The 11384-nt window shown below is 50.5% G+C and overlaps 1 protein-coding gene across 1 annotated transcript; it reads right to left on the reverse strand.

The window, feature by feature from the left end:
* Positions 1-663: 663 nt before the first annotated feature.
* PODXL (podocalyxin like) lies at positions 664-10553 on the reverse strand. Its single transcript, XM_068972623.1, has 7 exons — positions 10058-10553; positions 8903-9123; positions 8312-8383; positions 6332-6479; positions 6060-6121; positions 5629-5796; positions 664-4612 (listed from the first exon to the last, which is right to left on the reverse strand). Exons 1-7 carry the CDS (start codon positions 10521-10523, stop codon positions 4418-4420), a joined length of 1332 nt encoding a protein of 443 aa, XP_068828724.1. The 5' UTR covers positions 10524-10553; the 3' UTR covers positions 664-4417.
* Positions 10554-11384: the final 831 nt, after the last annotated feature.

Genomic DNA, 11384 nt, shown 5'->3' on the forward strand with positions numbered 1-11384 from the left:
CAAATGACAACCCACTCCAGTGTCCTTGCCTGGAGAATCCCAGGGACAGCGGAGCATGGAAGGCTCCATGGGGTCTGAGTCTGACATTACTGGACATGTTCGCATATCTCTGGGTAAGGGACAGGCATAGGCTTCTGACAAGTAAACTGATCCTTTTAGTGGCAGAACAGAAGCCTTTAAATTTTTTTTTGTATTTTTATTAATGTTTGCTGTGTCCTTAAAACTGTTTCGTACCTGATCAGGGTTCAGCAGCCCCCTTGGGATCTTTGGTGGTGGGTGAGTTACATTTTTTTCTGAGGCAAACAAAGAGAAGGAAGAGGGTAAAACATTGATAAATGTGTTGTGAGGGAAAATGGGGCACTTTTGGTTCTCCTCACTAAAGCAGCCTGAGAATATCTGGAGAACTTGGCATCACCTCCAGAATCCCCTTTGTCCTTTCTCTCGCTCCTGTCCTTTTGCTCTGGGCCTGTGTAGTTAAGCAGGCACAACTAAGCAGGGGTTGCCCCGCTGTGTCCTCAGTGATGAGTCGTGTGTGCAGGTGAAGAATGGAAGCCAGTCAGAGTGAAATACCAGGGCTTGAGCCAGCTTAGACAAAAGCAGTTTAATTGACAGTATACAACTTTCCAAAATATACTTTTGTAAGAAAATGGCAATAAGTAATAATCTTTACAAACAAGTTTCTCAGTAAATTCCAGTGTACTTTAGACCCCTGTCCACTAAGACACAGCTCCCCTAGTCTCCTGAGCAAACTCTTTTTAACATTCACTAATTTTTTCAAAAAGATGTGGAGCAAATAGTAATCCCCTCCTTTGACTCAGGGTAGGGTTTTCACCAAACCTGAGTTAGTCAGCTAGACAGTGATGAAAGCCATTGCTTTACTCTCGCCCCCTCTGCCTTCCCATCTTGTTCCCTTTGATCCTTAGTCCTATATGTAGAAACTATTCAAAACTATTCCTGGGAGAACAGAATTGCTCATATAAGTCTTAGATCTAAATAAGCCACAGACCAGTAAGGTTCCTGTTTTTGTCTTCATGCTCTCCCTGCCCTTGCTGCAGATCTGTCCTTGCTATCACTCCCCTTAATTTGTTGGATTCTTCCTGAGGCACAGAGCCCTGGACAGTCTTCCAGTCCAGGTTTTAAGCCTGTTTTCTGTCACTAAATACGTGAGTTTCGCTAGGCCACTTTATCTTTCTGGGCTTGAGACTCTTCTTCTCTTGAAAAAATAAAGATTGGATTGGGTTCTAAGACCCCTCTATGACTAGAGAGTCTCTTCCCAACCAGTGCATGCTGACTGCAACCCTTATTGTAACATGCTGGGACTTTACGGGGAGGGGATGAGGACCATATTTAAAAATAAAAATGCCCAGTCTAGAAGACAAATACTTCATCATCAGCCTGTCTCGTATTTCATTTTTCATTAAAGAAAAACAAAAGCTTGTTATTTCTAGTAAAATAGACATTTACATTCCTGTTGAGAGGGAAAAAAGCCTCTCTTAACAAAGGTTTTTTTCGAAGTATATTCACTCAAAGCAGTGCAGGGTGGATTAACATGTGGCTGCTGTATTTACATTTTCAAAAAATACATATATATGTATCAGCTGGAACTGGTTTTTCAAAGTTTCTCCAGTATATTGTCAAAAAGATAAAAAGCTCAAGAAGTGATTTAAATAAACTTTCTGCTAGCTTTCCTTATCAAGAAGGGAAAGAACAGTCTTGCATCTAGACGATTAAACCTGTATCTTGTCCTATGACGCAAAAGAATATTCTGTGACCCCCTTCATAAGCATTGCTGCGTCTCTCCCCACTGACTGTGCTTACCCCTGGCTTTCGTCCAGTCATCAGATTCATGGTTTCTGGCCTTTTATGAAGTTTAGGGAAACCAGTGTGCCACCAAAATAAAAGAGTTTATAATCTCTCTGGCACAGATTGTTTCAAGTCAATGCTGAGTTCTCAGCTTTCTTCTCTTTTCTCAGCCCCAGAATCTGAATTAACCAGATAGCATCAGAGACCAGCAAAGATGTGGGAAGATGACGACCACACAGATGCCACGGCAATATGGTCTTTGACATAGGTGTCTAGTGGCAAGAGCAAGCCAGGGCAAATTGCCCAGAAAGCTAGAATACAGTTCAGATGCACCCAAAGGAGCCTCTGAACCAGCCCAGAGCTTGTCAAGGCTGTCTCTGGACAGAGCCACAGTCATTCCTCTTGACCAAGCCTCATTTTTACTCTCTGGTCCTTGCCAGTCACCTTCTCGCTCCCCAAGAGGCCTGTGGGTTATGGCCTTTGATTGGCTTCCAGAATGTATTTGCTGTCTCTGTCTAAACCTGGCTGGTGGAATGAGACCCAGAATCAGCAAAGGAGTAATCCAGGCTGGCCTCTCCCACAGTGGCCATGATAGAAACCCACTGGGTAGAAAGAGCCAAATGCTGGGTAGGAAAGAAGCAAACAGGTCTTTTCCCAGTGAGACAGCATTTTCCTCTATTTCCCCCCAAACTGGGTATTCTCCATCCTGCCAGCCTCCAAACAGGGAAGAATCAGGGCAAATACTTCAGGATCTTTGTTACCTTAGCATCTTTCTAGCTTGTGGGAAACTCACTGGGGGCCCTACTTGAACCACTGGCCTTCCTCTTCCCCTTGGTATCAAATGGCTAAAGACTATGAAGAGGGAATTAGGCCAAGGAAAGACAGATTGTCCCCCGAAGATCCTCTCCTTTAAAAAAAATGACATCCCAAAGCAGAGAGCCTATTCTCTCAGGCCTATTGCAGCCTAGGCCAAGTGACCGTTTTCATTCTCCGAAGCATCTTCCTAGTAGCTCTAGGAGCATTAAGCCTAGCAACAGAGAGACCGTGGGCAGAGTTCACAATTCCGCGCAGAATCCCCTCTCCTCAGAAAATCAGGTGAAAGCTCGCTGTGCTCAGTCCTCAGGTGCCGTCTGTGTAGCTGACACCTGCTAAGCTCCCTCCAAACCCCTCCACTGGGCAACAGTCGGCACTGTGCTTCCCTGAGATGCCACCAGAACCTGCAGGAGCGCCGGGCAGCCAGCCCACTAGGAATACCGAGGAGGGCACACGGCATGGCCTAGCTCCATGCCTGACAGTGAAAGGTCGCTGGGATTCTACTTGGGCTGGCTGCTCCTTACGCAGCGTGAAGGGCACCTCCCCTCCAGGCTCTTCTTGCCCTGTGCACAGAAGACTGGAATCTTCAAACGTCTCAATGATTTGAGCTTTGGCCTTTGGCAGTAGAGGGCTGGATTAAAAGAGAAAACTCTCAACAACTTGCAAAGCCCCTGAGTGTCCAGTGAGATGGAAAAGTAAAGCCTGTCCTTCCTGCTGCTCCAGTCGATTGTCTGATCAGACACCTCTCTGCTGACTGGGCCTGAGGAAGCTCTGTCCCAAAGCTGCTCATTCACGCTGAACCTCAGAGGGGAAGACTGAGCTGGGATCTCCTCTCTATTGCATCGGCTGAGCAACGACAATGAAACAGGAAGCATCTTGCCATTAGTAGCTGCTGTGGACTTCAGTCCCCGTGGGACGGGGAGGCCAGGCAGCACTGGGGAGCCCTGGGGGTAGGTGGGGACCCATCCTGGAAAGAGGGGCTTCCCTTTCTCTCTTCGTCTGTAGCTGGCTGGTGGGCAGACATGTTCACAGGGGGAGACTAGTGTGCTCTCTCAGTGCCGATCTCATAAGCAGACGCCAGGAAACTAGACTCCAGAATCGAGACTGAAGGTCATGAATGACCTCTGTTAGTCCCAGAGGCCCTGGAACAGAGTGGGGATGAAAAAACTGAATGAAGGGAGGGAGAGCAAAGGACAGGAACACAGGCAGGTAGACGAGGCCGGCAGATGAGACAGGAACGGGACCTGTCCTTTCAAGGAGCCAGACCCTGTGGAGGCAGGATCCAGCCCCGCTCTGCCCCCAGCCCACCCGCTGATGGGCAGCTTCTGCCCCTGCCTGGGCTAGCTCTGGAGGGAGGGCACGGGTGATGCCAGCAGCGTGGTGCGGTGGGAATGGGCACTGGCCTGAATGAAGGATCTCTGTTTTCATCCCGACGTGTCACCCAGTGGCTGTGTGACCTTGACTTTACCCTCTTTAGGCCTCGGTCATCTCGTCTGTAAATGGAGGCTAGTAGATGGTCTCGAAAAGTTCCTTCTATGGCTCTTTCCTGTTCTCCCAGCAGCACTGCGCTCAGGCACTAGTGGGTTATTCTACAAGAGGATTCTACACAGAATGTGATTTGTTCAGATTGAAAAGGGAAAAATTAAGGCCTGTGGGGACTGGGAGGAGGGGACCCGCCGAGTCTGCTCTCCTTCCCCAGTCTTTCCCTCTAAGGGGAAGGATCTTCCTCCTCCCCTTACAAATGGCACTTGAGGTGGCTGGGCTGGAGCTCTGCACCGTCAGAGACGGCCAGCAGCCCCGATTAGAGGTGTGTGTCTTCCTCTTCGAGGTCGTCTTTGGTCAGATTGTCCAGAGGCACGATCCAGCTGTCCCCCAGCTCCCCGTTGAGGTTCGCCACCTTCTTCTCCTGCATCTCTGAGGAGGTCTCCATCACCTCCAGTGTCGGGTTGTCATGGTAACCATTCTCCACCGTCTGTAGCTCCTCTGTTAGTCGTTGCTAGAGTGCGAGAGGTGACCCAAGATAAAAGGGTAGTTTTTGAGAGTTGTCAGCCTTGCTCTAGCCTTAATATTGGCACGTCTACCCCTATAATTCAGGAGCCCCAATTTAGCTAATGTGAACAACAGGTGGTCCTGGAGGCCAATTCTGACTGCTGGCCTGCCTCAGGGAAAGTCCGAGATGAGAACCTGCCCAGCATCCCTAGAATTCCCAGCTCGGCCCCTGGCAGCAAATATGTGGCGTCAGCAGAGACGGACTTTGTTCTCCCATCTCCTCTCCTCCACTCCTTCCCCATCAAACCTTCCTCTCAAGGTCCCTCCTCACCACTTCTCTGAACAGGGAAGAACTCTAAGAAAATGACTTTCATCAGGCTGAATGACTGGGACTTCTCTAGGGCCAAACATGACACATACAGAAACTTTTGCCCTCCCGCTGCAGGTGGAAACCATCTGAAGGGAGCTTTCTCTCCTTCTTTACCCAGGATACAACCTCAGTGGCAGAGGACCGTCCCTGGCAAGCTTTAAACGAATACAGTGACCCAGAAATGCCGTTTCAGTTGGGGTTTGAGGAAACTAAGCAGCGGGATTTCTTTTAAAGCTCTCCACAGCGTGCAGCCAGGGTTGAGAACCCTGAATCTGGGCAGAACTGTTACAAGGGAATCCTAGTAAGGTAGATGAAAAACCTTCTGGTTAGACGGGTATGCCTCAGCCCATTTACAGGAATGGATCCACAGAGCAACTCTGCAAGGTGGATATTCCCACTACGCAGGTGAGAAACCTGAAGCTCAGAGATTATGACTTGCTCAAGGTTACCCAGTTAATCAGAGGCAGAGCTAGGGTTTAACCCAAGTCTTCTTTGACTCCAAAACCCTTGCCACCTCTTTAATTCTTCAGGCAAATTTCTATTTCCTATAAGGGATGGTGACCTCTGCCTATCCGAAAGGGCCCACGGCTTTTCTCTAACACGGGAATAACAGGGTGAAAGTCATCCAGTGAACTGGACTGCTTGGTCCTCACCTGGTCCTTCCTATGGGAGAGGCGCTGGTGGCAGCAGGCATAGAGGGCCGCCACCAGGAGCAAGAAGGATGCCATGCAGACAATAGTGATGATCAGAGGCATGCTGAACCGGTCCTCCATCTCTTCTGGTGGTCCTTGCCCATCAAACTGCATGTCTCTGACTCCCACCTGGCCAGGAAGGAGAGAGTGACATAGCAGAAAACGGGTTCTGGGTCTCTCTCTCTCAGAACTCCCATTCACTTACAAGCTCTTCCACGTGGGGTTTGGGGGGCCTATTCCACCACCCTGCTGTCCCGTTTTATCCTCCCATCTAGATGCTTGCAAACCAGAGGTTCCTCAACAATGAGAAACAGTGGAACCGGGGAACCGCGGGCTTCTGAGGGACAGGCTCCTGACCCAGTCTGTCCCAGCATGTGGGGCTGCCCACTTACGTCTTCTAGTTTGTCCCAGTTGTCTTTCAGCAATTTATAAACGTCCGTGGGATGGAGCTTTGCTGAGGGGGAGAGGGAGAGATGCCGGTTCAGTGGTCTAGCTCAGAGAGACACGGCAGGGACAGGGGGCTTCCTGTTCGTCCGTCTCCTGAGCAGTGTGTCTCTCGTGCAGGTGACGGAGAGTTGACAACTGACCCATCCTTGTGGCTCCTGTCACCCCCCTGCCCCATTCCCACCCCAGAGAGGCCTCCCCGCCCTGGCCCTCAACTCACTGATGATGGTAATGTGTTTGATGTCCACTTCCTGGGCATGTGAACCAGGAGCCATCTCTATATAGCACTGATCTTGAGTTTTGTTGAAGGAGGGTTTTACTGCTTGGCACAACACCTCAACCAGTTTGTGATTCGAAGCGACTGTGTTCTGTTGTGGGAAGACCACAGGTAATTGCTCGGGGATCACGACAGCAGCCTAGGCTTGCAGGGCCGCCCTTGCAAGCTAAGGTCAGGACAAGGCTGTTGCCAGCTGTGAACCGATTGCCTGGACTGGCGGGTGACATGCTCTCCTCCTGGGCCAGCCCCTGCCTTCTCTGGCTCAGGTGGACGTCTCCTCCCTCGACCCCCCGTCCCGTTTATCTCATCTTGGTTGAATAATGCCATTCCCCTGAGTGTGCCCCTCTCTCTCAGAGCTCTTTAATCATGACCTGCTGCCCGTCATCATTTCTCTCCCCTGGAAGGACCTGCGGAGGCACTGCCAGTGCAAAGATGCCAAATGAACCTGCATTCACCAGTCCTTGATGCTGGTTCAGAGACCTCAGGAGGGGAAGTGCCCGGCTCTCAGCTCAAGGTCATCCATCCCTCGGCTAAGACCAAAAACCTAAATAGGCTGACAAGAGAAGGGCAAGGCCATCACTGCACAGGGGGGGACTCAGGAGTGTCTGAAAGACGCACAGGACATCTTTGAGGGGCTTCCTCTATATTTCTAAGCAGAAAGAGCATGGCTGATGTGGCTTTAGGGCTGAGGGTGAGGAAGCAAAGTGTGGGGAGATTTATCCAGTCATCCAGAGGCACCCCAAACTGGTGTTTCTCAGACTTTGGAATAAGGACACCAAGATGAAGAAAAGGACTCTTGCTTTGGCTTGTCCCACAAACCATCCCTTGGGTTTTCTACCTGGAATTTCCTTAGGCCTACTAACTCCCAGCCCTCCTACCAGGTAAAGATGCAGGGCTTTCCTCTTCCCATTTACGGCAAAGGAAAAGAAGGCTTACCACCAAACACACCCCTGCCAAGTTTCAGCCAAAAAGAGAGCTGGAGGAAAGGCTGGGCAAGCGTCAGCGTGGTTCTCGCCTTGTCCAACAAGCCCAATCCCAGGAAAACCCTACTCTGTTTGAAAACTCCAGCTTTTCTATAGTTCACTTGGAAAATTCCAGCAAAATGGACACCCAAAAGAAAACAACTGCAGAAAATAGGTAGCATTAAAGTATTGTAAATCCAAGTTTTCCCTGCCGCTTGCTTTCACTTTCTGGTTCCTAGGGGTGTTTGCAAAATAGCCACTGACCAGGAGAGGGCGGCAGTGAGCCATCCATCACCAGCACTCACCCGGACCTCAGCTACTGAGTAAGCACTGCGGCAGATATCCCCAGACTAAAGCCCTTAATCCTAGGGAGACTGGCAGTCTGAAGGCAGTGGACAACACGGCTACACTCTTTCTTTCATGCAAACAGACTCACACACGTGCTGACACCAGCTCCCTCAAACAATACACACACACACCACCCTGAGAGGACGAACAGCTGTTGGCAACGGCTCCCCTGGGTTAGAGGCAGGCTGTCAGATGATACATGGAGCAGGAGATATAAAACCACAGACTCTTAGAACAACGAAAGTTAGGCAGACTAAGCCTCTTCTTTTCAACTGAGGCCTCTGAAGCCCAAAGAGATGGGCTTAGCAAAGTCACATCCTGAACTAGAAGCAAGCAAGAACCAGGGCTTGGGTCAGACTCTCAGAAATGAAAGCTCAGGAGACCTGGTATTTCTGGCCCTGTAGCAGTCCTGTGGGCGGGGGTTCCTTTAGAGAAGCTGGTTCTGACCCTCTGTAAGATTGGAAGGACCAAAAACAAGGGCAGGAAATGAACACATCTCTCAGCTCCTTTCTACAAGGAACACTCCATTCCCTTCCACTGTCAGTGATCCTGGAGCTAAACCGCCTTTGGAAGATGCAGGTCAGGATGGGGCCCAGAGGAGCAAGGTACTCACACAACTGTTGGCTCCCGAGATGTTCAGGGAGAGTTTGCTCTCATTCAGCTTTTCAGGAGGACGGCACTGGATCTGAAAGAAGCCACTGGGATTAAGGGCCAGGCTGAACTTGATAAGATCTCATCTTTGAATCCTCCCTCCCTCCCTTAGGTGCTTCCCTGGTGGCTCAGAATCTGCCTGCAATGCAGGAGACCAGGGTTCGATCCCTGGGTTGGGAAGACTCCCCTGGAGGAGGGAATGAAAACCCTCTCCAGTATTCTTGCCTGGAGAATCCCATGGACAGAGAAGCCTGGCAGGCTATAGTCCATGGGGTTGCAAAGAGCTGGACACGACTGAAGCGACTGACACACACATACACAGTTAGGTGGGTGACACCAGGCAAGTAACTTGCGGCAAACTGGGAGCTGGCCAGCTGGGGTCTGACAGCCAGGTATGTTCCTGGTTATCCCGTTCTCTAAGGCCGAGTCCAGCAAAACCAGAGACAGTGGGTGAAGGATACTGGCTCCTCACACCCCCACCAGGGGCTCTGGTAGAGAAGGGTGAAGATGCTCTTCCTGGAGTCCCTTTCTCTCTGAGTCTGGGCTCTCTTACCTGCCCTATATTTGTTGGAATTACTGAGGTGGGAGAACGGGTGCTGGAACTTTGGGGGGCATTTGACGTCAACTGAGTGCTGGAGATGGTGGATCTCCTGACCAGAGATGTGGTCCCAGGTCCCAGTGAAGAGCCTGTGGGTTGCTGAACTCCAGCGGTGATGGTGACAGCTGGTGTCTTCCTGGAGGTGTGCTGAGTTCCTTCAACAGTGACCTGTGTTTCTATAAATGGAAAACAAAGCTTATGAGGAAAGGTGAGTGGTTTAAACAGAAAAAGGACAGTCTTTTCCTGTTCTCAGTTTTCTGAGGTTCTCCAGTCTTCTCCCACCCCACTTTGGCTTTACAGACCACAAGCAGAAGGAGGCAAGCTATGAGAAAGAGGAGGCAGATGGAGGAAGCCAGGTCCCGTCACCTAGTACAGGATGAGCAGACTGGATGAGCCAGTGTGGGAACCCGAGAGAAGAAGTATCAACAGCAGTGACAATGCCAGAGCAGATGTCAGCTGAGTAACTGCTTCTGCCAGGGTCCTACTCTCTTCTTCAGGCCTCACAGTGACTCTGAGGAAAGTACCATAATCACCCCTTTCATAGACAAGGCAATGGAGCCTCAGAGGAGCTTCATGAATTCCGCACTAGCGCATGGCAGAGCAGGGGCTGGAATCCAGGTTTATCCAACTCAGGGCCCTTGCTCTTATGCAGGACATAACTGTGCTCTTGGGGTGTGGTTCTCTAGTAACTTCACCATGTACCCACATGACATGGCAGCAGGAGGGGGAGAGGGGTGGGATGGGGTGGGAGGGTCCCCCGAAATGCGAATGCTCAGATTCACACCAAGAGACTCTGATGCAATACATCTCAAATGGGCCATGAGGCTCATGATCCATCAGTGAGGCTTGAAATGAATTTACTGGACTAAGACTAGCACTTAAAAAAAGGAAAATACTCCACTGGGCAGTTCAAAACCTCGAGCTCTCATCACAGCACACAGCTCTGCTGGCCGCAGCTCACCGCTGGATGGGAAACAGGCTGAGCGAAGGTGGTACACATTTACGCTCTTTAACCCATAGCATCAATCTCCACCTTCTAGTTGAACAACGGTACAGAACATAGACATCTGAAAGTTTCTTTCTGCTTCAAAAAGGCAAGGCAGCACTTACTCGGTGTGGTCACCCGGGCTGTGAAGGTGGGACTTGTCTTTCTGCCTAAACTCGCAGTTACAGTCATTTTGTCTGATCCTGCAGGGGAGCTGCCTGTGGGCTGTGGAGGCCCAGGGGCTGGAGTCACAGGGCCGCCGCTAGGCTGCTGAGCGCCTGCGAGGCTGGTCGAGGAAGACAGAGTAGGAGAGCTGCTCGGGGTGATGTTCGGGTCTGGAGCGGTGGAGACCGTCTGACTGCCTTTCGTAGTGGTCCCGCCGGCTGTGGTCACACTGTGGGCACCTGGGATTCCGGATGTGGACGAATCATTCATTGCATTCTGGCTGCTCATGCTTTCAGGATTTGTTGAGACGGTGGTTGATGCGGCTGTAGGATCTTTAGGAGCCACAAAAGAGGTGCTCCTGGCTGCAGCAGTTGTGTTTTGCTTGGCTGAGGTTGATACCACACTTGTGACAGATGTTTTAGGCATGGATACGGTGGTCAGCACTGTGGGTGTCACACTGGATGTCGGAGCTGTACTTTGTTTGACTGCGGTTAAATCAGAATTCTGATGATTGGCTTCTGTGGATGTTGCCTGGGTGCTTAGGCTGACACTTGGCTTCTGTGGATGTTGCCTGGGTGCTTGGGCTGACATTTTGCCGGTTGTCGTTTCTAGGGCATCTCCTACGGACAAAGATAACACAGAATCAATTAGGGTATCAGCTGAAAGTCTCTCTCTCCATTGCTCCAGCTCTTCCCCAGGATCCAGAGGCCTTGCTCACATCCCTGCCACCTCTAAACAGTCTGGGCCCTTGATGTGCCCAGATTTCTCTGGGGTTCAAGAAGCCTCTAAGAGGAAGGCTGAGGAGAAAGCAGAGGAAGTCAAGAGAAATTCTTCTCCAGAGAAGGACTCAGCACCTAGTCCCACTGCCTGTGGGAGCCTGCAGTGCATTCTCTGCCCTCCCCATCCAGCCCCAGGCATGCACCGTTCAAGGTTTCCACATCCCAGCCAGAACCCTCATCATTCCTGCCTCCTTCTCCCAGACCCAGGAGCTTACAGAAAACACAGCAGACTCACACATATCCCAGTGCCCTGTTCTAAACATGGCATGAGGGACCTCTGTTCCTCTGGAAATCTATCTAGAAGGAGAAACTGGAAAAGTGAAATTACAAAAATTGCTACTTAAGGACAACTATGAGACACACTGAGGGGGTTCTCTGTATCTAGCATGGGAGCTCAGCCTTGTCAAGGGGCCAGAGACTGAGCATATTAAAAAGCAGAGACATCACTTTGCCAACAAAGGTCTGTCTAGTCAAAGCTATGGTTTTCCCAGCAGTCATGTATGGATGT

This window comes from Capricornis sumatraensis, chromosome 5 (assembly GCF_032405125.1).
Source record: "Capricornis sumatraensis isolate serow.1 chromosome 5, serow.2, whole genome shotgun sequence".
NCBI classification, from domain to species: Eukaryota; Metazoa; Chordata; class Mammalia; order Artiodactyla; family Bovidae; genus Capricornis; species Capricornis sumatraensis.